This window comes from Anopheles stephensi, chromosome 2 (assembly GCF_013141755.1).
Source record: "Anopheles stephensi strain Indian chromosome 2, UCI_ANSTEP_V1.0, whole genome shotgun sequence".
NCBI classification, from domain to species: Eukaryota; Metazoa; Arthropoda; class Insecta; order Diptera; family Culicidae; genus Anopheles; species Anopheles stephensi.
Genome location: NC_050202.1, coordinates 10971169 through 10996440, shown reverse-complemented (window position 1 = coordinate 10996440; position 25272 = coordinate 10971169). Strand labels below are relative to the sequence as shown.

The 25272-nt window shown below is 44.2% G+C and overlaps 1 protein-coding gene across 24 annotated transcripts in view; it reads left to right on the top strand.

The window, feature by feature from the left end:
- LOC118503934 (heterogeneous nuclear ribonucleoprotein L) overlaps positions 1-25272 on the top strand; it is a 207025-nt gene that overhangs the window by 83231 nt on the left and 98522 nt on the right. For all 24 annotated transcript variants that reach the window (XM_036037785.1, XM_036037804.1, XM_036037803.1 and 21 more), the window contains one exon: positions 19546-19662. In XM_036037785.1, coding sequence (XP_035893678.1) covers positions 19546-19662 — 117 coding nt within the window. The remainder of the gene's footprint in view (positions 1-19545; positions 19663-25272) is intronic.

Below are 25272 nucleotides of genomic sequence, written 5' to 3'. Positions count from 1 at the left end.
TCCCAAACCATCCACTTTCGGTGCGTTTTTTGCACCGCTTAATTGGTCAGCCGGTTCCGCGCCCGGGATCGGAATTTCACAAGCTCATTTACACGCCGGGAAAAATGTCTGCGTGCGCGCGGGTTCAGAATGTTTCGGTCGGTGGGAAAAATTACATGCAAAATACATACAACGCACCCGTGCGTCCACCGTCACAACCACCTCACACGTTTCGGTACGTGGTGGCCAGGGACCAGGGAGAAAAATCGGAAAAGCCTTCATCATGTTTTTCACAACCATGTGCGCGTTTGTGAGGAGATAGTATGTTTGGCATGAGTCGTGTTGGAGAAGATAACATGATTGTGGCGATGTGGAAAACTTTTGCCACAGCATAAAGAACATGGGCATGACTGGAAAATTAGATTTTTTTTCCGCCGCCCTAATGCCGCTTCTGGGTGGTTGGAAAATCTCATTCGCGTGTGCGCGGTTCAACGAACAGCAAGGGGGGAGGAAAAACTGCGTCTAATTTTTTTGGGGCAAGTGAGAAAGGGAGAAAAAACACACACACATAAGCAAACCAAAGCAGGGAAAATCAGTTTTCCCCTATCGTGGTCGCGCGCTGCCCGGGTATACACACAAGTAAATTAGCGAATCAATATTTCACGTCAAGTGTAACATTTTCCATTACAAGGAAAATGATGGTTCGGTTGTGATGGGGGTTGGATGAAGAATAGTATCTACCCTGCTTAATGATAAATCAAAACCTGGACAAATAGGCTGAACTTTTCCACGACGGGGTCTCGCGGGAATTTCGAGGGAATATATAAGGGACGAGGGGGATGGGTAAATTTCCCACACAAAACCCCCGCTTTACGTTGGGTTGCGTGTGCCAGATTTTTCCCATTTTTCAGTGGCATTTTCACAACCACACCAACCACAGGGTGCGTTACAAGATTGCGTGCGTTAGATTTTTCTACGCCAGGCTTTTCCACGCGGTGTGCGTGCGTGCCAATTTTCGCGCCTGGATTCAATTTTCAAGTTTGCGTTTCCCTGCTCGAAGAGAGCTTTTTCGCTCCGTCTTGGTGTTGGTGGTGGGTCCCTCTCGCCTGGATCCAAGATCGTTAATGAAGCGTGTCGGAAAAGGCGTGAAAAGGAGGTTGCATAAGAAAGGGAGGCATATTACCCAACCCCCCCCCCCCCCCCCCCTCGCGCACGGCTCATTGGCTCTCGTCGGCTATCGTTAATTCTTGATTTATGGCGTACGCTTCTAGGAACGTAGGGAAGACTCTGGGGTGTACCGGTGGTAATGGTCGGCTTCGACAAATATTTAATGCGTGTTATCACGTGCCTGTATTTACAAAACGCTTGTTGGGTCCCATTGACAGGCTTGTGGTTTGTGGATTTTGCTTAACCAAAACGTCAAATCAAAACATCGGAATCGGTTCAGTTCAGGCGCGATACGGCTTATTTCCAGGAACGAAACAGTTTCTGAATCCATAAAAATTCACGTCCGTTCTAGCTGTATAAATGGCATTAAATTTATGCTAATGAATATCGGAGGTTTTTACTATTATTGTTTTTTTTCCATACCCATCTCGGTGGCAGTTGGTTGTTGAAATGAGGCAGAAACTAGTGCAAACAAAATTTGTATCGGTTGTTTGGGCTGAGTCTGTAAATTTATGATAGTTTTCAGTTATCTCTTTATGAAACCTGTTAGTGGCATATGTATCTACACTCAAATGGCTGCTGTTTGAACTTTTAATGAGGTACAACATTTATTTACTATGGGAAAAGGTTTTAATATGCTTTAAACGCATTTGGAATGCATTTTTTTTAAACCCAGTTTATTACTTACTTATTACTTATTTAGCATTCACTGACAGCGTTTTCCACTTAAATTTATGAAAATGATCTTGGAGTGTATTTTTTCATTTCTATGTATTGTTTTTCATGTGATCTCAATATGCTATTTTCTAGTTTTCTTCGTTTTTTATCTACTTATTTATTCCACTCGTTTATTTTTATTCTTTAGTGTGTCTTTAAGTTCTTTTAATTCTTTTTTTTAAGTTTCTGGCTGGTGTGTTTTGTTTTATATATATGTTTATTTTACATCTTTTTTGTTAATATTTTATTTCTTTATATTTTTAGTATGACGGCTTAAACTTTTGAATATCATATATTTATTTTATGGTTTTGGTTTCTTGAAAGATTTGTTAAATTTTTATTCACTTCGTTTTACGTATTTATGTACTTATTTTTTGTTTTGTTTACAGTTCTTCACTAAAACTTATCTGTCCTCTATCTTTATGTAGTTTATGTTTAGTTATGTGTATTGTTTTTATTTCGTCAGTTATTTTGCTCTTTTTTCATGTTTTCATAATCTTGGTTTTTTTCTGAAAATGGTTTTCTTGTTTTTACATTTTCAATTTAAATAGGATTTATTATTGTTGTTATTTCAATAATTTAATTTATGTTCTTTTTTTCTTTATCATTATATATCTTTGTATATTGTTATTTGTTTTGTTTAATAAATTATGCCTTTAGTACAACGTAATCATCACAAAGCAGAAATGACAGAAGCATAAGTAAATGCTCCTTAAATTGTTACAAATCGATACGTTCGTTATTGAGTTGAAACCACCAAGCCTGTTCGCCATTGCTTTTGCTGCTGTGTTATCGCTTACCACCAACAAGTTTTCTTCCCCCTTGCGTCACTATCGACTCGCCGGAAGCTAACACTAATGAAAAGTTTGCTGAACGAACCATTCTCGGTTTCCGCTGTTTATTTGCCTCCCTCCCCTTAAGCGCCCCGATCACAGCTTTCCCGCTTTGGGTATTCTCTAGCCCATAAAACGAAAGCCATAAAGTTCAGTCAATTAAAGGAACGTTCGCTGTCCTGACGGTGGTACAGAGGCCGGTGAAAACTTACATGCATTTTCCACCCTCTGGATGGCCTTTGTTCGTTGGCAAGGACTTGCCATAAGCTTCCCTCCTGAGCAACAGTAGCTTTGGGTTGGAAAGTTTGGTGAAAAGAAGTCAAAGTTCCAACAAAAAAGGTGGAAAAATTAGGTTAACATGAAGCTAACCTACACCCCCCCCTCCCCCATGCCCATTCGCCTAAACGTGGCAGGCGCGTGCGTGTGATAGTGCAATCTTATCTGGGATTGGAATTATTTTTGACATGCGTTTCTTCGCCCCACTGCACAGGAACTTTCTTTCTCCGGCTTCGGAGTTGGGAGCCTGGTAGCTGAATGCTCCCATCAGCCAGCTTGTCTTGCTGACAATGGAGGACAACGGGGGGTTTTTTTCTGTTACAAATATGACACAGATTTCGGGTGCACTATGGTAAAGTTTTCTTCCCCTTTCTTTTTCACTGAAAAATCGCAACGAAGCAGCTTTTTTTTTCCTTTTTTGTTGAGCCCAAATCATGGCGACAGTTGTTGTTTATTCAGCACTGCTCGCGCAAAGGGTAAAAGTTTTGCTGCAGCCAGTTTTATTACATTTTCCGTAATTAATTTTCCACCCTGGATTTATAGTTTGATTTGTATTTTGTCGCTGGTTTCGCGACAGAAAGGGTTGGGTTGGGAAAATGGCTTCCATGTTGCGGAATATACTGGCTGTATTTACTGAACCGTTTGGCTGTTTTGTAGTTTTCCTTTGGAACTTGTTTTGTTTAGTGCTGTTTTACTAGTGCAGCGTGCCCCCTTCCGCTGTGTGTGATTGTGACAAAGTTTTAAGCACAATTATAAGTTGTCCCGCGCACTGCTGCTCCGAGGCTCGCAGAAAGAGAGAGAGAAAAATGGCAACAAATATGGCTCGACTTTTGGCGGTTTTTTTCGCGGCAGTGGGTTAAACGGCATATCCTTCTCTGCCCCATTTCCCGATGCAAAACCCCCGCGCTAACTTCTATGACTTATCGCGATCGAGGGAAAAAAACTTTGCACCGTGCAGGGGGCAGAAATTGGACAAAAAGTGAAGTGCGAAAATGTGTGTATCTTCCACCCATCGTGAGAAAGGCGCCGGATGGTTGCGAAACATTTTTCATAATGTAGCGCATAAAATGTCGGTCAAGAAAACAGCATTGACCTTTGGTAATGGGGTTTTCCGGGATCGTGATCGGGTTACATTTCTGCGTGTTTGTAAGTTTAATATTTCTACAACTATTTTTTAAACTGCACTCTGGTGACACTTAGAGGGTTTAAGGGCTAGTTAAATTAAAGTTTTTAATCACGTCCAGATGAGTTAATCTCTCTCCCTTCATTGGTATTTCATATTTTAGCTAAATATATATATTTTTAAATATATTAATTACCTAAGTTAATTAGTTAATCAACATTAAGATGTAAATTTCTTAGTTCATATGTTATATCAAAATCGCTTATTACAGGTTTTTTTCAGTTGATAAGGCAATAGCATCCATTTTTCTAGCAGGTTTCTTAGATGGAATGGCAAACAAAGCTAGTTGATATGGAAACGGCTTTTAATGACAGGGAAATCAAATACCTTTTGTTGTGATGTCCTCAGATAACATGATCATAGTAGCCGTTGATATTGCACACCTCCTTTCAGCGCTCGGGTGCGTGCAATATCAACGGCTTCTATATTACTATCAGTCTTTCCTGAAGCCGTTTCCATATCAACTAGCTTTGTTTGCCATTTCATCTAAGAAGCCTGCCATAGAAATGGATGCTGTTGCCCTATCAACTGAAAAACCCTGTATTTACTTATTAATAATAAGTACAGTATCATTTTTTTTCTACAGAGAAACTCTTATTCTTGAATCTCTCAACCAGTAAAGATAATAATACAAATAGTTATCTTTTCTGTGTTTAAGAAAAACTCGTTATTTGTTTCTCCTCTTTGCGCTACATTATCTCGGCCCCACTTCAACAGTGTCTAGTGTTCGTTCCTGTCCTAGCAATTCCACCGTTGCAATGTTAAACGCTTGCTCTACTTATCTTTCGCTCTCGCCCGTTTCTGGCAGACGGTGCACTCATACTCTGCGGAACGGATATTGCATTTATTTTCACTCGAGATGCAACTTATTGCTGCCACTGGTTTGAAAGTTTGCAGCACCATACGCCGCGCCCGGTCCGTCGGTCGGTGTCCCAGCTGTCGGTCGGTGCTGTGCGCGTGACATACACCACCATCTTATAGTTATTCTTCTCCGGAGCTCCTTTTCCCCTTTCATCTCACCTATCATTAACAGCAGGCGAATGGCTGACACGGTTTGGCGTAGCCTTTTGGTTTCCCCGTTATTTTTTTTTTGGACGGAAATTTCTGTCAGCCTGAAAAAAAAAGAAAATGGAAGCCTTATGGAAGCCTTATGGAATTTTGGGGAAGGTGAGTGGTGCTTTGGGTTGTGCAATGCCAGCCAAGCCAGGTCACGACGACGATAGCTGACAGATCGCGTGGAAGAAGAAATGGAGAAAAAATTGGAACAAAATCCGAAGGCGTTGAAAGGTGTTGACGTGTCGGCACAAAACGATTGACAGATCTCTTGATTAGTGAATGGGGCGAACTGAACAATCCTAGACTCTGCTGGAGATAGAAGTTCAGTTCCAGAGTTGTGATGGAAATCTCATTGAGAGTCTCGTTTCTGTAGGTTCGTGTATCCCTCTAAAGTAGTTGTAATTTAATGCTATAAAAATGTCTAATATTTGATGTCCAAATCTTGTCTTACTTGAAAAAATTCTGAGAATACTGAATGAACGTCTTCCAAATTCCAGATTTTCTTAGAACTCCGTCACATCAATTTCTCACTCAGAATGACGTCCGCTTTTCTGGAGCCTTAATAGAAGAAGAGGATTTCATCAGAAAAGCAGTCATACCAATCATCAGAAGCATTTTTCACGCTTTTTGAATTGTAAAATTGAGATACTAACAAGCCAACAGGACAGGAGCTTCGATAGCAAGCAGCCAGGGCCAAGGTACACAGTTTGGAGCTTATTCTGGCATCGCCGGGTTCCACAATTTAGTCTGATCGCCACCACTCTCCCGCTTTGACAGATGAGGGGCAAGATTGAACTCGACTCGCTCTCTCTCTACCGATTTGCCCGGAATTTCGTACTTTCTGGCAAGCAAATCACGTACAATGGTTGTAACGACGGTGTAAAAAGTGAGACGGAAAAACCGGTTCAAAGCTGGACCGAAAACTGCAGCAACCGAAGCGCGAAGAAAGTGAAACGAAAGTGCCTCGAAAGGTGAACAGAGTCCGTAAACTGTGTTTCTCTCTCTCTTGGTGCACCATGGTACCCTTGCACGGGCAAAATTGCTTCCTCAGCTCAGCTTCTGCGGAACCTCCGCGGATGGAGTGCGTACCGTCTCGGTGGAATCAACCATAATCGACCTGACGATCGGTGGTGGAGATTGGCAAAAAGGCAATGAGAGCGAAAGTGGGCACGCTAAGGAAGTCGGCGAAGCGTGAACTGGTTTTTCCTTTCGGACCGGTGGCTCCACCCCGTGGGGGTCAGTTCGCTTGCTTAAGTGGCGTGTTCCAGTTGATGTTGTTGTTGGTGCGTTGAAATTGATTTGGGGCGCTGTCTTCTTGGCAGCACGCGGAAACAAGAGCATGTGTGTGTGTGAGTTTATGTGGCAGCATTAACTGAAACTAGCGCAAATAAACCGGACCTTGTTCGCGCTGCTCGTGGTCAAAAATGGTCCGTAATGGTTTGATAGCGTTTTGGAGCTCCGCACAATTTCGGTGGCGATAGTGGAAAGCGTTGGTTGTGGGTTGCATCAGGGTTCAAAAAGGTGGATTTTACAAGACATTACACTGGAGGAGGAAGGTCATCGAGTTTGGTAAATTGGTGCTTGTAATTTCGGTTTGTGGGTAGAACGAGTCCTCAATGTCCATCTGGTAGAGATGTTGGGTGGGGTCAGGTATGGGCAGGACAGCACTTGAGCGTCTTGGTTTTTGCAATGGAAGTAACAAATTAGCTAATAAAGAAGGTAAACAGCAGATTGATGGCAGTCAGACCTTAGTTAGGTTTAGTTTGAGATACGATTTAGTACGATTTTACTACAACCCCAACTCACTTCTCAAGTAGTAATGAATGTAATGAAAGTAATGAATAAGTTCATTCCAATAGTTAATTTGGAGTTCATTCCATCCAATCGAGGCCCTTCCTGTTTATAGCACAATCGTAGTTCCTTATTTACATTATATCATCTTCGAAGAGATAGCTGGATGCTATCAGAGAGGATTTCGAAATGGAAAATCAATCTCCATTGCTACCATCTCTTCATCAAATTTAATGCTGCATATGACAGCATAGCCAGGATAAAAATTTATGACGCAATGAGCTCAAGAATGGTGGATTGCGCCAGGGTTTGCGCCAGGGCTATGGGTTTGCCTGTCTCCTTTTCAACCTGGCGCTGGAGAGAGCCATCCGTGACTCAGAGGAGGAAACCTCGGGGACCTTCTTCTATCAGTCAATCCAGATCCTGGCACACGCTGATGACAGAGACATCATTGGTTTGTGGCTTGTCAGGAGTCAGGAGAATGACACCGGACGATCAGCCCGTAAAGCCCTTGATGCCGTCCACACGGACAGAGGAGGCGGGGTAGGCTCAAACTGAGATAGAGTGATGGCGTTGATGCGTTCGCCAGAATTGTCGGGATGATGCCGATGATGGTTGAGCAGGTCAAGGCTGCGAGGCGGTTGTAGCGCCCGATAAGTGAGTCAGTAGAATCTCAAAACGAGTTTTTGAAGAAACTTTGTTTAATGACAGCTGACAACAGTTGAAATTTGTGCTTGATATTAATTTGTGTTTGAATATTTTGGGCAGTAATATTTGATTATGGCACTCTTCTAGCATTTCTCAAGTTGTTCTTGGGCTCCCTTAGATTCTGTTCCGTTGCCCGATCCCATCGGATATCATCCCAGCGCTCTTGAGCAGCTGCTTGCACCAGATTCTTATCCCTAATAATTTATTTTACAACAATAAAGCCTCCATTCTCCGTATAAAATCACACCCAATCAATCTCATTAACGAGTTTTGCTCATTTTGCCCGTGCCGCTCGTTTGAAGCGTTGTCAACGGAACGTGCCAAGGGGACGTTTTTCGCTCACCATTTTCCAACCGGCGGCACAATCACTGTCACATGACGTTGGCAGCAGCAGAAGCAGCAGTCCGATGAAGGGTACTGCACCAAGAAGATGCACCGATTTATCGCAGCTCGTGGCCCCCTTGCCAGCTTCGTTATGTCCTCTTATCATTTGCGCGTTTTTTTGCCTAGCTCTCGCACGAGATTCGCGAAGAAAAGTCGGTCGATTGTTGCACACCATTCACACTTGGTCGAAGCGGTCTCTGTGGGGCACGTCTGCAATTCGCAGCCATCGCCGCCGAGGGCAGTCGAGCGCCATTTTCTCTCTGTCTCCCGTCCACGTGAGCAACAACTGGCATCTTCCACGCGCGTTGCACTTGCTTAGACGTGCCATCATCGTTGTCATCGTTGGCATTTTGCTGAGACCATCTTTTAGGCATCCTTACCGTCTCTCATATCGAACGGGCGAGATAAATTATCCAGTGCATTCAACGGCCTCGCTCAACAACAATGCACTTTATTGCTACAGTTTTGGATCGTCGCTACACATCCATCCACCGACAGTGGCGTATGGTTTGGGCAGGCACCAGCGCTCCCGGGGACAACATGAATCTTTGATAATGATCGTACGATACGGCAAAGAACTGGCGCCCGTTGGGAGGGGAAAGATGCACTTGGCATCTTGCTTGTGCAGGCCGGAGGATGGATGAGGCTTCCTAGAAGTGGGGCTCGTTTATGTGTGTGTGTTGTCTTTGGTCGGAAATCGTGACTTATGTCATCTATTTGCGTCTGCCTCCCCCTGCACTCGAATTCCGCCGTGGTAGACCCCGTCCTCCTCCGGGATGGATATCTGGGAAGAAATTGCTGCTTTCACTTGAGCGGAAAGTTTTGTCATTTAGATAAAATCTGCAATGTGGATGCAGCGCTGGATGCAGCACTCAAGGATTAGCATCATGCAAACGGGTGCCGCGTTAGCCGACCGGAGAAATTCTTTGGCTAAAAGATAATCTTAAGCGGCAGTACTTTGCTTGCTGGGTGGGGCGTGTTTCGGGTCCCGGGCGTGATTTGATGGGTAAAGTTTTTGTCAAATGTTCCTAAGCAACACACGAAGAAGAAGGATCATCCCAGCAGGCGATGCGTTTTTAGTTGACTCTGGTGTTGTTGTTTTGGAAAGGGACGAGCTGGGTTTTGTGCTATTTGCAAGCAGCGCAAGGGTAATGATGATGATGCGCGCTGGCAATGGATGGACGGGAATTGTGACCGAAACTTCATAATACCGGATGGATTAGCCCTTTGCCGAAATCTCAGCGACACAATGTCAATTAGCTAAATTTGTGTTAAGCGATCTGCTGTGGGGTTTAATTGAATTTTGGGAGTAATTTAATTAAGTTAAATTGTGCAATACTGTGTAAATCTCTCTAGATTTGAAGGGTGTTGTGAAACCGTTGGAAACGATTGAATAAAACTTAGGTGTTCCAAAGATTTTTCCCGACAATCATTACAGCTTTTCTCTGCTTTTTCATGTTATTTTCTTACTGTTTGTTCTTGTTCTTGTTGTTCTATTTGTTATTCGTTCATCTTTTTTAGATCTTTTTTCGTCTTCTTCGTCTTCTCATTACCACTTTCTCTCTTTAATTTCAACACTTTTTTACTACTTTTTATCTTGTTTTTATCTCTTTTCTCCTTCCTTTTTTCTACTTGAATCTTTTCATATTACTCAATATCTCCTTTTTCTCGTCGTTTTCGTCTTCATCTTCTTCATTTTTCGATTTATTTTATCAATATCAGTTTTCTCTTCTTCTATATCGAGGGGAAATAAATTGTCTTATGTTTCTCTCAAATACTTCGCTTAAAACGCGGCAACAAGCTAAGTTTTTAGAATTTTACATTATAGTTTTGCTCTTTTTTACGAGCTTACTTGATTTTGTGTTAAATTTTCTTATGTGATTTTGTACAAGTTGTATTTTTATTTTATTTTTGCTCATCGATCTTACGATTTTTTTGAGTGATTTTACCAAATCTGTTTATTTTTCTCTAATTTTCATTTTATTTGTTTGGGTTTTATTTTTGTTTTTTTTTGTGTTGGAAATTTTCTATGTTTTCTTGTTACAATTCTATTGCTAGTTCGTCTATCACCATTCTCTTCCTTTTGTCTATGCATTCTTTCCGTCATTTGGGGGCAATTTTTCTATGCATGTATCTTTTTAAATATATTTCACATGACTTTATTTATTTCACTAGACTTTTTTAATGCTTGTTGATGTTTTTTTATCAGTTTATAAAACATAAAAAATAAAAATTAAAGGGAGTGACACAGGTGCTCCCTTTTGGAGCTAATCGCTTCGATGGTATAATGGTGGGGCTGATGTTTACGATCGTTTAGTTCATAAATTGCGCAATAAGCGAGGCAGATGCACTTGAAACTTTTCCTTCCCGCAAGTTTTCCAAGATGGAGAGAGCTGAAAAAATGCTCCCCAAAGAAGCGGCTTGATGGCGAGATAGCATAATTTTTCCTTTGTTTTATATCGTGTGCGCTGCAACACGTGTGCTGCAAATTTGAACCACTCCTCCACACTGTATTGGGCCCGTCCGTTTGCTTATTGCTTTAGAATGGTTGGTAAAAGTGAGTAGATGGGCCATTTGTTTTTTGTTCAACCAAACTCGGCAAGCAAGTTTCCACGAGGGTGCTGGGTTATCACAAAGAAAAAAGCTGAATAATCTCGGCAAGGTAACCGCCACTTTATCTTTTCAGTGTTTGTTTTTAGCCAACCCCACTGCGACCATTTTCGGGAGCGAAGAATCACTTTTGACCTCCTTTTTTCTGGCGCTCCGTGTGGCTCAACGTGGGGTCGATTTTCCCTGACAACTTCCTCCAGGTTCGCTTCAGGTTGAATTATTTATAAATTATTGAAATTCTCGGAACTACCCCGGAAGTGAACAATAATCTCCCGCGCCACTTCGGATATTGTAATGGGTGTTTCGGTTTCGCTGGGGGGAGTAGGATTTTTACGGGTTTTTGGGGGAAAAAGACTTTTCGATGTTGTCGACTTCTGCCCACCAAATGCGAATACGATAGAGGGTTAGCACAGAGGCAGATTTTGAATACGAATGACGACAACATTCGCCATTGTCTGCGCTCAAACTAAAGTGACAAGTGGCGAAGAAAGAAAGGAAAAAAGGCTGTCCCGAGAAAACCTTTTCCAAACAAACCAGGCCCCGGCCAGGATAGAGTTTTCTTGTCTCCTTTCGGTATTGGTCTACTGGGAAAAAGCAGATAGCCTTTTCCCCTGGCTGGTGATATGCATGATACGGGAGCTGTTTCTTTTCCTGCCTGCCCCATCAAGCTAAAGAAAACAGTGGAGAAAATATTTTTCCTGGATTTCTTTTCTTTTCGTCACAAGCTAAACCTCTTGACAGAGAGAAAGAGAGAGAGAGGCAGAAGAAAAAACAAAATGTCCCTCGCAGCATTAAAGACAAACACTGGGACCATAACCCGCTTGATGGTTCGCGCTGCAGCTGACACATTTGCTACTTTGTTTCGCCATGTTTCGTCCATCGTACTTCCGTGTAAGAGAAGAGGGGTTTTTCCTCCACCTTAAGCGCTAGAAGGAAACACTCAGCTTTGTTTACGATCTCTTCCTACGCACGGGTTCGCAGGAAAATGATGTAACACCAACCAACCAACCAACGGAAAAATAAAGGATTAAAGTAGCGCCACGGTTTAGAAGTCCCCGCCAAAAACTGCCTCGGGTTGGCTTTTGGGGAAAGTTTTCCACGCAAAGCGCCGCCTCTCTCGGTGGTACCGTGGTATGTCTGTTTTCTGTATACGATAAAGCTTTTCGCACAAAAGAGGCGAAGGACGATTGCGTACCAGTGGTGGGTTTCGATTTGCAGTATCCCTTCAGGGTGCATTGAATTTTCCAGAAGAAAGATTTTTATGGAGGCAACTCCAAGCTGTAGAGAATGTGGAACGATTAATCATTTTGTTGTGTGCAGAGGGAGAGAGAGGGAGAGAACAAGTTCAACCACGATGTCACATACGTATCCTGGAATTAGTCCTCTTAAAATGGGTGGGCTTTTTTTTTTCTTGGGACAAAGAATATCCCGGAGGCCTACGGTTGCTGCGGTGGGCCATTTAGGTGGGTGTTTATCCGTGGTATTTGAGACGACAAGATAAGGACGATAAGGAGTAGGACTGAGGAAGACAACGCAATTATTTATTGTTTTGCAAAGCGCGGATGTCCCGATTTCCCGGATGAGAAGAAGAACTACCCCCGAGGCGTGGGTAGTTTAGGATTAGTGGTTAATCAGATTTAATTTGGTGAAGCTTGATTCTGCAGGAGTTCTCGGCGATTCTTGAAGAAAGTCTCTCTCTCCCCGGGGGCGTCTGAAAACATCCAGCTGGTTCTTTGGGGGGAAAAACGCCAATTCCCCAGAAAAAAGCTGAAGTAACTCTTCCGGTCTTCCGGTCGCGGTTATTTTTAGCTCAACGCTCTGTGAGAGAGAAGCATAATGTCACCCCCAGCGTTGTTGTACTTTTTCTGCGAATCGTTTTACAATGAATAATACAGCGGAACACCGAACGCCAAACGGTGTGATACGGTTGCATTTTCCAGCCGGAATGAAAAATAGATCGTCCGCGGCAGTAACGGTAGAGGATGGATTTCTGTTACTTGGACCTGCAGCCGTCGTTCAAATGTCAAGGCCTTTTCAAGCACCAGTGTCACCAAGCCTTGATGGGGGGAGGAGGTGTTTTTTGTTGTTGTGTGTTTCGGTGTATTGCTGAATAAATTGTACGGCTATTCGGAACTCGGTCTCTAGAACCTTGGACGTTCCTTTCGCCTGTCCGACAGAGATGCCAGATGTTGGAGTGGTATTGGGGCCGTGAAGTAAACATTGGCAGGAAACACCTGCAAACGGTCCAGCAGTTAACCCAGTGAGAAGTGTAATCTCTTACAGACCGACCACTCGGTTTGGAAAATCCGGGTACACCTTGTACCCGGAACGCGAAATTGAGCTTAATTCGCTGCTGCATGAGTTGATGTGCAGCCATTTTTGTTGTTGTCGTATTTCGTCCATTGCTGTAAATGCTGATGATGCTGGAGATGCTTTGGACGTAATGCGAGGCAGCATGATGCTTTTACGCCATCCGTTAGACGAGTCTGTCAGCATGTCTAGAAGAAGCGTAAAGCGAGTCAAAGTGTCTCTCTTTCTCGCACCTCCTTTCTCTTCCAATTTTTTGTGAGTTTGCTAGAAAGAAGGATCTATTCTTAAAGGACACGACCTGGGAGTAATTTATTAGACGCTCGCGCGCGCGCGTCCCATCCATCAACCGGGTCCAGCGATGGGAAGATTAAAACCCTGAAGTGTGGATCTCCCGGAAATACCGGAAACCCCTTGTTGCTGCCGCCGCCGACTGCTTTGACGTAATGAAAAATATGCCAATCAACGGAAAAGGACACTTTCCGAGGCAAAAGGACAATAAAGCGCGTTTGCTCACTGTTGACCGACCGAGTGGGGCGGGTGCTGGGTGAACTTGAAGTGAAGTGAGAAATTAATTAAAATCTATTCCATTTTCGTCGGTCCAATATTATGGGGTCTGGCCAGCTCCCCCGGGGGCTATGTGAACAGAGCAGAGACATTTAGAGCAACTTTTTGACGCTTTTCATCTGCTATATTCCCAGTTTTGTGAGTTGTGAGTTTTGTCGGGATAGTTTGGGACGAACGGAAAGGTTAAGAAGCTAGCAACAGGTCAACAACAATTGAAGGATTGAGTTTTGTCAGGGGTATCCTTCCGCAGGAGCAAGGCTGAACGCATGGCACCGTTTATCTGTTGAGAGCTGTTGTTCCCTTCTGCACCAATTAGGATCATCAAGGATTAAGGAGCCCCAAATTAGCATGGAATTAATTGTGTCCCCTTACCTTCGCCTATTTGGGTGGCAAGTTTTCAAGCGAACGAACCGCGTAGGAAACGGGGAGCCTTTGCACAAAAAGGTGAAAAGGATGTTTGACAAACATCAGTGTAATTCCGGGAAGCTTGCCATTGCTGGGCGGAAACATACAAATACCCGGGCAAAGGCAACACAGCATTTCGAATGGAGGTAGTCGAACTTCAAACTTGATTTGAAAACATGTTGAATGGAGCTCCGGGAATCGGTTCGTTTGCCTTTTTTTTTTTCGGTTCATGTTTTTCCAGTAAACATCGTGTGACTTATCGGTGACTGGAACGATTTCGTCGTGATGGCAAGCGCCATTGGAATTTTGTTTTGAAGATAAACACAGCGTACGAATGAAGTTTCGGGGCTAGCTTGTTTGGGTGGGAAGGAGCGCGAGCGGGAAAGGGTACGCGGCGGGGAAAAGCTGTTTTTGAATTATGTTGTCGATTATGTTTGTCGATGTGCGCCAGCGTCGTTCATTTTGATATGCAGGGTTACAGGAGAAGTCATGGTTCCTGCGCGGTTGTGCTTAATATTCTTTCATTTACTTATCTTAACCTGTCCATAATTTTTTTGACAAGAAGATAATTAAGTTCTTCCAGTAAGCTTGAAATTCGTAGTTTTACTTTAAATTTAAAATTAACTTTAAAAATCTTTTGACCACCATCTTTACGCAGTGTGCGTGTAAAAGGTTCTCAAGAGCCTCTGAATGTACGCAAAGCTTTTCCCTAAGCGCGATGTAAAAGTTTCAATACACTTTGCGTGTCCCTTTTTATTTGCGCCTTCCGCTCATCTCGTCGCGACACATTCACACCTAATTAAAAAATGTGGAAATTTTTTGACAAAACACAGTTGAATAAAACAAGCGTTTTTAAGCGTACTTGAACCTCCCTCCCCCTCTACCGTTTTAATGGAAACGCGCGAAGAAGTTGTTCGCGTTATTGTTTTATTTTTTATGCATGTGTTTGTTCTCCCGGAACGACACGGAACAATGTAAAACTTTTTGGCCAGCTAGTGCGTCGCGAGAAAGTTATAGTTTTTTTTTTGCTGTCATTGCTCTTTGCTGAAGATTTTAGAAATTCTTCCCCAGGTTGCGACAACAGAACAGCTTCGTTCGTTCGTTCGAATGACTGTTGCCCTTTGCCTCCTGTACCGCTACTTTGATGCCGTGAGGGAGATGCAAATTTAAGTTCCGATTCCACGAACACCATAAGGTACCGGAGAAGTGGTTTGAAAGAAAGGATAAAAGGGTGGTTGGTGCTGGCTGGAAGCCATTTTAAAACAATCGCGACGAAGTAAAATGCGCCAAAACTTGCGACGCCGCTAATGTATTCAAAGCTTTCGCTGGGTAGTTTTTACTTTCGAAGTAAAACATGTTAGTGGCTACACAGAAGTAGCTCTGCTCTGCAAACGAGGCGAATTGGGTTCTTTTGCGAACTATTGTTTTTTCTTCGACACACTGTTTTAAGAAGATCGTTTTGCTTGAGATTTCATGGCAGCATTGCTTTGATGGTGTTCTGTCGGGTAGTTATTGTCGAACGCAACGACTCGTTCTCGATCGTAAAGAAAGTGATTTGTTACAAATTTATTAATTTTACACCTCACATCATGAAAACCCTTTTTTCTGCTATTTTTTACCAAACATGGTAGTTTGGGACTTGAATAAAAAATAATTCGAATATAGACAGCTGTAAGTAGCTGAAAGACCGGAAGCGAGTTTTGAACCCATGACGGGCTGTGTTGATGCATAGAGCCTTACCAACCATACTATTTTACCATCAACTTCTAATTTCGCTAGAAGTGCTTCATAATCTAGCAACCATATCCTAGATCTGAAAAATTTAAATTGACAGTTATATTATAATGGGATCTAATAAAAATAATAATTAATTACTTCCTATCGACATTTAATTCTAACAAGCAAAACCCTGCATTCGTTACCAGCTGCCACCTAATAATTACAGCATCCTGTGCCGATTATTCAGCATTTAATGTATGGTGGTCAGTGTTTTTTTTTATCGAACCATTTTGACCAAAATTGATGATGCGGTGATGGGCTGTAACTGTAACTGATAAAATGGCTGGCAATGTGGGGCGGCGTGTGGCTTGTGTTGTGGTGCTGTGAAACCCGGGAGGCAATTTTTTAACCACCACCCACCATTACACCCCAAAAAGCTAGAAACACGTTAGTCATGCTTCATCGATGATGTTTTTTCTGCTGACCGGCAGCGTTTAGTTGGCCTAGAGCAGCCGAGTGGTAGAAATTTTGATTTTCGAGCAGAAAAACCGTCCCAATTGTGCTGACGCAGGCACCACGCACGCACACCAGCTCCAACTTGACGTGGAGGATTGAGGATGACGCCGTTCCCGCCGGCACTGATCCGGGTTCTATCGGGTTGGAGAAGGGAGCGCATTTGTGGTTAATCGTCATCCATAATCGCTATTTGAGCGGTTTCTTAATCTCCCTCTGCGCAAACCACACAACGTGTGGGGATCGTCAGTTTTATTGGGTCCAAAAACGTCCGGTCCCTTCACATTTTGCTGACAGTATCGGAAAAAGTCGGAATTTTCGGTGGCCGAACCAATTCGGAATGGTTTCCCTTTGACTCGTTGGTTTTTTTTTTTTCGTGGAAGCTGTCGTTTACTGGCAAGGACCCGGGGGCGGCATTTTCCCGTACATCGGGTTCGGCGGTAGACATTAGATGAATACACGGAAAATGTGTTTTTCATCGACACACACACACCGACCGATTGTGGCCTAGTTTTCTCTTACAGTATGGCCCTTCTTCCTGTTGCTGCTCTTTTCATAGTCTACCACCGGGAACGCATTGTGGCCGATTGAACATGGATTGATAATGACAGTTGGGGCAGCGCCTGGCTGCCTGGAGGATGGAAAAAAGTAATCAAAACTGCTGTTGTTCGATTCGATTCGATTGAGCTCGTTTTATGGCGTATCGGATCGGTGGAGATCGGACTTGTCGGTAGTCGTTAGTGGTTAATGCAGACTGTTCTGTGTACCCGAACGCTCCAGGGAATATCTTCCAAAGGAAGTATTGTGTGTGTGTGTAGCGAGCTGTGTACGAATGTCCTATTTAGTTACATGCCTGTCTTCGTAATAGCATTGTTTAGAGTTCGTTTCACTAGTTCTGTGAGGGCCATCGTGTCCTCGGTAACATTCCCCGAAATTAATCCGATACGAAATTCATGAAAATGTTCCCTTTAACCAACCGGCCTCGATGAAAGCTTCGGCTGCTGGTCGGGCCCGCTATTTGTTTTTCATCTCGTAATTGATCGTTTGAAGTTGGGTTCTAAGACCTGGCGCCTCCACCTTGCCAAAACCACCCCAGCCAGGCACAGGTACCGCGGTGGAGCAGTGGGCCAAGCCCTTCTTGACGATTATTTTAAATAATTCATTACCTCGCGCGCTCTCGCGTTTGTGTGGGTTGTTTTGGCGAGAAATTAATTTTCCCTTCACCGTTTTTGTGGAAACTGTGCTGATGAAAATCGGCGCTGGTGTTGTTTTTACTGTAAATAATAGAATATAATTAAAGCCCGGGCTTGCTGTTTTCTGTGCGTTCTGCGGGGCATATTCTGGACGATGAAAACAGTACAACAGAACCTTGCTTTCATCAACCATATCTAGGTGTCTTTTTGACGGGACTTTGTTTTTGTGTCTGTGTGTATGTGAAGGGGTTTTTGTGGTTTGTAACATCGGGTTTGGGTGAACTTGCAACGTTGATACAGATTTGTTTTTCCTCTAGTGAGCCGTGTAATAAGAGCCAGTGCGATTGCTACTATTTTCCACCAGAAGATGTTCGTTAGACTATGTTCCATTCTTCTTGCAGGCAGGCAAGCATCCAGCACCTTAGCATTCATTATTCATCTTGGGACTCTTGGCTACTGTGGTAACTGAGGAGCTGAGTTCTAGAGGTTGCTTGTTGTTTTGATTGGACAACAATTGTTTGTAGATAGTGCGGTTCGTAGCAAGAATTAAGCCCGGCAGAGTTCAGAAAAACAAATTGGCTTGATTAAATATTTTATGGTTATTTCTGCCATGCTTTAATGTACTTCGTCATTCGCGGGGGGCGAGTGTAAGGAAGAAGAATTCATTCAAAATTGGGTTTTTTAAGCTGTAAATGTTTTTGTGTTCAATTCTGGAACAGAAAATCTCTTTTAATGAGCTTTGATTTGCCGTCCAACTCGTTCTTATTTTAGAGCTATTCCTAGAATGAATTTAATTCATGAATGATTTTTTTATGCTTCCGACTTTCTGGTATTCGTTATGTTTGCACGAATTCTAATGATTCACTTAAACAATTATAGCAAAATCTATTACGCTCGCTCCGCCGAACTCCAAACGTATTTGGAACACGTTCCACCAATTTCTGAATGCATTCTCTGCCATTTGAGACCACTGACAACTGAGCGAATTTTTCGACCATTTTTCCTATATCTCCTTCCATACACTACCCGAACATGGCCAAAGTTTGTACGTGTCGGGTACGATCTTTCCCGGCTGCAAAACTATTAAAGAAAAATCGCTCCGACTCCTTTTCCCTTCCCGATCGAAACTCAAACTGCCCCATAAATTAGTCAGACAATTTCGTTTGAGCCGCTGAGTGTGTGTTTTAACTGCCGTCTAACTCATGTGCTCGCTTACTTACGCGCCCCGGCCGCGTGCGCTCTATCCGCTGATACCTCTATACCGGCGCTAATGGCGTAATTTTAGACTCCAAGAAAAGCGGCCGGTCGTCGGTATTGGAAAAACAGCTGGCATACGTGTGTGGCAAAACCCCGTCGTGACGTGCACCGTGTGAAGGGTCTTGTTTGTTTTATTCTCCATGAACCATGAATAAAATTCTTAAAAAGCTCGTCGATTATCAGATTGGTGGAAAATGTGCCGGTTCGCCGGTTCATTACCACGTACAGATTTTCCATTTTCCACCGGGGGCGCGATTGGTTGGTGCAATGGAAATGATGCTGTGACTGATTGTCGAACACAGCGTTCAGTTTACGGAGCGAGTCGGTATTGATTTTTCGCCCATGTTGCTGCTCCGTCACCACATCGGCGTCATCAACTGTAGAGGTGTGTGTGTGTGTGGCTGTACGTACACTCCATGCGTCAGGGAGAAAAACGTTGTTTTAAAAATAAATTACACATTTGAACGATAGTTAAATTCGTACTAAACACGGTGTTCGGCATGGGCGCGTATAAATAAACGATCCGATTCTCCCGCTCTATCCCTCTCGGGGAGAGGGTTTTTCCTCTGGTTGAACGCGCACGTGTTCCTGATCATGAGTTTCATTCGAGGGGAAAACAGTACATTCCAATCCGTCATTCATTCAGAACGGGTAAAATTTTGGGCATTCGACTAGACTGGCTCGCTCGACGATTCTCTTTCTAGTTCGATTTTAACCCATTTTTTCCCCTCTGTGTGGTTTGATTAATTACGTCCCATTTAATTTAATGAGTGAAATGTATCTTCATTTTGGTTTTTAACTAAAAAGAATCTAATGTTTTTTCTCTCATGACGTTGCAACTAATTAAACACTGTGTCGCTTTCTATTTGTCAATTTGCAGAACAATAACAACAACATCAACGTCACAGACGAACCCCGCCGGAAGCGTGACGTTGCGACACGCCCGAACCATATCCTGCTGTTCACGATCCTGAACCCGATCTATCCGATCACAGTGGTAAGTAGAGAGGGACAAACTGTATGTCATATTCGCTATATTAAATCAACCCTGTGACTGTCTATTCAACCTCGTGTCGGGGTGCAGCTTACAAGAAGAAAAAGACTGCCATGTATCAATTTCGTGAGGACAAATTTTTCTTTTCTCGTCAACCGATGACAGAATCCTTTCCCTGTACCGAGAGGACAACATATTTTATACTGACCCTTTTTTGGGAATTTTCTCTCAACCCCGAAAGGTTGAAAGTGCGGTTCGAAACCACAGCGCACCGGGTTTCTGGGGGGTAAAAATGGTTAAAACCCTTACCCTGGTTGCTACTTCAACGAGAAAAAAAAACTTAATATTGGAATTTCCACCCGATCTCTTCTCGGGCTTACTGTTTTTAATCAGACGAGTTTAAATAACACGTTGCTTGAGGGTGCGTTGTTTGATTGCGGGATGATGTATTACGAAATGTGTCTTAAGGAGAGAGAGTGTGGACCAAACAATTCCAGGGACCATGAGACCATCATGAGGCGGTATGACTTTTCCTGCTACAAACCGTATGTCCTGACGGTGTTCTCCTACTGTACCCGAAGACCTCGTTCAATCCTTCAACACTCCACCCTGCAGGTTAACCGGACCCGGGATCGGTGAGTGTAATAGGTTCCCGAGAAAAACAGGGTTCAACCCTGCTTGACAGGAAGTGGGAAAATGGCAGCAAGCCATCCATTTTCCCAGGTCGGTATTAATAATGCATTCCATTAAACTCACCGATAAATGGATGCCGTCAGAAAGGGAAAATCCCATGTTTTCGTCCCCTTTCCATTTCCTCTACCTCATCGGGTGACCCATTTTAATTGGCCTCATTTAACTGGTGCTCTGAACCGAACCCTTGCGTTTTTTTTTTCTACATCACTTTGCCGAAGGAAATTGTGACCCTTTTTTTGTGCCTCTGCGACGGAATTTTTGCGGAATGTGTGTAAGCGTAAGAATGAAAGGAACAGGGCTGTGAAGATGAAGGGCTCGCACCCTTCCGGATGTCGTGAGTTTCGCAGTAATTGCAGGGGTTTTCGATGGGCCTGTGGGTTCCGATCGACATAGGCGGGGACAGGAATATCGGTGGACCCACGTATGCCAGAAGGGATAATCGAGGAGATATCGCTCAACGAACGCATTAATCTTGAGGGTTTGGTGAGGTGACCTACAATGCATGCGGTGTGGTATGCGTCGTGCTAGGGGAAGGGAGGATAATTAGTCCCGACGTGGGGGTCAGGCGAATGGCTGCGGGACTCATGTATGATCGATGTGCTTACCATGGTCTAGGTGGAGATGAGCGATTAACTGTGAGGTAATGTGAACGCGGGAGCCCTATTGCCTTGATCCCTGAGGAGAAGATCAAAAGAAGATGAAGTTGGATATCAAATGGCCAGACATTCGCACTGAGTAACGTAATGTGATGGACTGAGGCGTAGGTCTTCAAGAAAATATTTAGAATATTTTGTTCACATTTTGTCCTAAATTTAAAAAAATCATAAGGCTACCAAGACTTCTTCAAGACTTGCGAAACCCCCAAGAGAACGCAACCCAACAACCCAAGACAACTGCAAAAATCGTTAGACTTCCAAGTCATCAGGAAGAATCACACCGCAACAACTACAAGAACCGTAAGACTATCAAGACAACGCCAAAAGCCATTAGACAATCAAAGGGAACACGTGCGCGGTCAACTTGAAATGTTCCCTTGGCTGCATCGACGATTGTGGCCACCTGTGGTTCCTTAGTCAGCGACGGGTCCCTACCCATGAATCACTCTCTCGCGGCTCGACTAAAGAAATGTTTTTGCGATGGACTAAAATGTCATTTTTGCACTACGACCACCGACCGAAGTACCGGCAAACCCCCGGGTCCGCGTTCCACTAGCTGCTGCTCATTAATATTCTACCACCGCAGAGTCAGACCGTTGCCAAAGAAATGAAACGTATGTCCGTTCGCGATCGTCGATGACGGTGATGATGATGCACGGGTGGAGTGTTCTTCGAGATTGATGAGCTCTCCCCAATCGGCTCACTGTCCCTTAGAGGGGAGGGAAGGATGAGTGGACACTCTAGCGGTCAGAAGACGCCACAGTTTTGCCGGCGAGATGCACCACGCTGTAATTAATTGCGGCATGTTCCGGCGCGCAACTAACCAACCTATCCACGATCTGAAGCATGATCAAATTATTCTAGGTGGTATGTGATGTCGATTTAAATTTACTCCTATGTATTCAATCCCGTCAAGTCTTACCCTCTCCGTGCTGCTCCGTCCAACTTCGATTCGCCACATTTCGGGACATGTTTTTCCCCCGGACGCTGAGAGCGGGAGCGCGGAATCCATTTTGCGGACGTACGATAATTGATGCTCCGGGCAAGGGAGCACCGGGATGACAAATGGATTGACGAGGTTTCTGTGCTGTTGTGTTCAGCCGAGCGGCAGGTTAGGACTGCCATATTCCGAAACGTTTTAGAGAGGCATCGTCCATTATGACCACACAAAATGGTGCATATCGAACCGAATCACGCCGCCCATTACTGCTGCGCCATTTGGCTCGTTGCAATCTACTTTGGCAAAGCTGCGGCGGGAGATGCTGACGGTGTATTGAATTACTTGGTACAGTTTTCTTTATCTCCGCGTGTGTGTGTGTGTCGGTTTGTGCTACAATGTGGTGTTCCATGTCTGTCTGTGGGGTTGGCAGCGGGCTAGACACGGGCGGGTTATCATTAGTTATCTCGTGAATCTTGCTGCTGGTACTACTGATAGGAATGGTGCGGGGACTCCACGTGTATCTCGGAATGAATGATGTTCGATTGTACGTGGCACGGTGGTATACTTTGGTCGCGAGGTACATCAATCTTCTCTCGTTTCACAATGATGTCGCGTCGTTCCCTTAGGGAGATCCGATCGCAGCGACAGAGGAAACATGGTGCAAACAGGGCCATGGGGTATATCGTACGTGTGATCTACTCCTGTACATTCCAATCGGAGTATTGTATCAGGTGGAAAAAAGCTGGGAACTGCTTCTAATGTGTGTCTGTGAGTTTGCAGTTCCAACGAGAGTTCGACGTTTGGGACATTCGCCGACTTGCTTTCGATGGAGCATCGCAGCGCGCACTGTCACCCAACACTGCAGGGTGCTGATGACAGTAATGGAGGTGGAGCAGCTGATTTTCGGTTGGTTGATGATGTTCGACATGAGCTATGACACACACACACAAACACAAAGAGGGCGTGGGAAAGAAACCCTGCTGCTCGAGCTGATAACTTGAGACAGTGAAAAGCAATTTTTAATCGCGTGTTTCTCGGTGCACAGGTGCTCGGTAGAAGTTTCTTTGCTATAAAATACTATAAAGTACAAGTTTAAACTCACCAGAATATTGTCCGAGTACGAGGATTGATGAGAGTTGATTAATCATTAATTGCCGGCTGCCTTGAACTTACTGCCAACTCCCAGTAATCCATCACAGCTTCAAGGTGCAGAGTTGCGTACTTTTGCAATGCATGATTTAATCTAGTAATCCTGTCAACGCGATTACACACACACTCACACACCTTGTATGCGTCTCTCTGCGTGTTTGTTGGACAGGTGTGCATTGTGTGCATGTATTAATGCGTCGCTAATCCCCTGAGTCATTCCTCGTGGGGGATGTCGATTTTAATATTCGGATACACATTATTAATGAGAATCAGAGATAGGAGGAAGAATTATAGCACCTGACTGGTGATGAAGTCGAATTTGATAAATCTTAACCAACAGAAAGGATTAAAATACGCTTCTGTCCATTTTCATAGCCTACTTTCAGGCGCTATGAACACTTTCATTCAAGTTTAGCGTTTAGAGAATTGTTCAGATCGCATTCAAATTTGGACTCAAAACTATTGCAATGCTTCAATCGACGGTTTATTGCTACAAACAAATGCTATTCCAAGGCTAGTAATCAATATGATGAAAACGCTTCTCGTCCGGATACTCTCTCGATGGTCGCTCTCAATCCCGTTTGATGAGCAGTGTATCCTTATCTCCAATACATTCCTTCCGGCCGAATGGAACCGTACCGATCGTCCAATCGTGTGTATCAACAAACGACGATCCGGATACCGGTCATTACGTAGTAGGCTATATCGCGGTTATCTGCCCCCCACTAACCCGGAAAGGGCGGTCCCCCGATTTGTACGTGATTCGCAGGGCCAGAGTATCGCACTGTACCGATAAATGACCCGACCCGGGGCGAGTACGATTGCTAATCCCCGCCGCACCGTGTACCGTTGTGGGAGTGAAATTGATTCGGTCCTTTTCGATTATCCCGACGGCTTGGGCGCGCGGTGGCTTCTTCGTCCTCCGATGCTGTAATGAACGCACACGTTATGTGTGTGCCAATGGCAAAACCCGGTGCTCTTAATTACTTACGAGACGTGCTGTGTACCGGCGAGCCTCACCGGCAAACCTTTCGTCCTGGTCCTGGGTTCCTGGTTGTGATGATTTTAATATTTTTGATTTCCTTTTTCCTCTTTTTCGTTTATTTTTCTTCCTGTTGGTTGGGTAAACTCATCAAACCACCAGACGAAAGCTAAAACACGCCCGAACAAAGGGCCGTGCGTTTGGGTGCCATGTTTCGAATGTGCTGGAGAAGGTAACGAACTGGAAGATGAAAGGGAGCTCAGGCCCAATGTGATGATATGCTGGCGCTACACTGTGGAAGGATTTTCCGCTGTTTTTTGTCCCACAAAACATTATCCCACGTCGCGCATACACATCCATAGGCACTGTCGGCTTTCGCGTTGTGTGTTGTGATAAAATATTAACCCCCTAAAGCTGGCTCGTGCCTCGCGAAAAAAAGGGACAATATTTTTTATGGGACGCTGTTGGCTTTTTGTTTTGTTTTTCTACCGTGGGCAAGTGTTTTCACCTCTCGCCAGTGCGTTCGAAGGGTGTGAGGGTGGTATCTATGGGATTTTATGAGCCGGGGCTTGTGATTTTATGCTCGAGGACGAGCGACAGACAGAGAGAGAGCGAGAGAGTGCAATAAAAGATTCGCGAAATTATGGTGGAAGGGTGGTTGGGTTGGGAAGATCCCAGGAAGAGCTGAAGGTGGTTTATCGTAAAAATAAAATCCCTTTGTGTGCGTGTGTGCCAGTCGGCGATGCGTGGGTTGATGATAAGCGTTCCGCAAACGTTACGTTTACGCGCGTCTGCTGTTGGGTTGCGTGGAAGCGCGTTTTTCACGCGAATTTTGCCAATTCGGTCGGAAAACCTGGATCAATGCCAGATAGAGGCGGGCAAACGAGAGGGGGAAAGGAGGCACTCTGGAGGTGGGGAGGCGCTATTTGTAACGGAAACCGCTTTCCGTAAACACTGCTTCCTGAGCAGTGTGCGATCAAGATCAAAGAGCAATAAATATGTTGTTTAGCTCGCGCTCGGTGCGGCGATTTCCGAGGCGCTCGAACTGTATGGGACGCCGTAGACCTGTTTGACGCTGTTTTGGAGTCAACGTGTCTGTCTGCTACTGATGATGGGTGTTAACGCAGGAGCATTTGATGTCATAAAAGCGTATCTTGTGGATGAGATGCTCTTGTGTTGCCTCGAGAACTGGT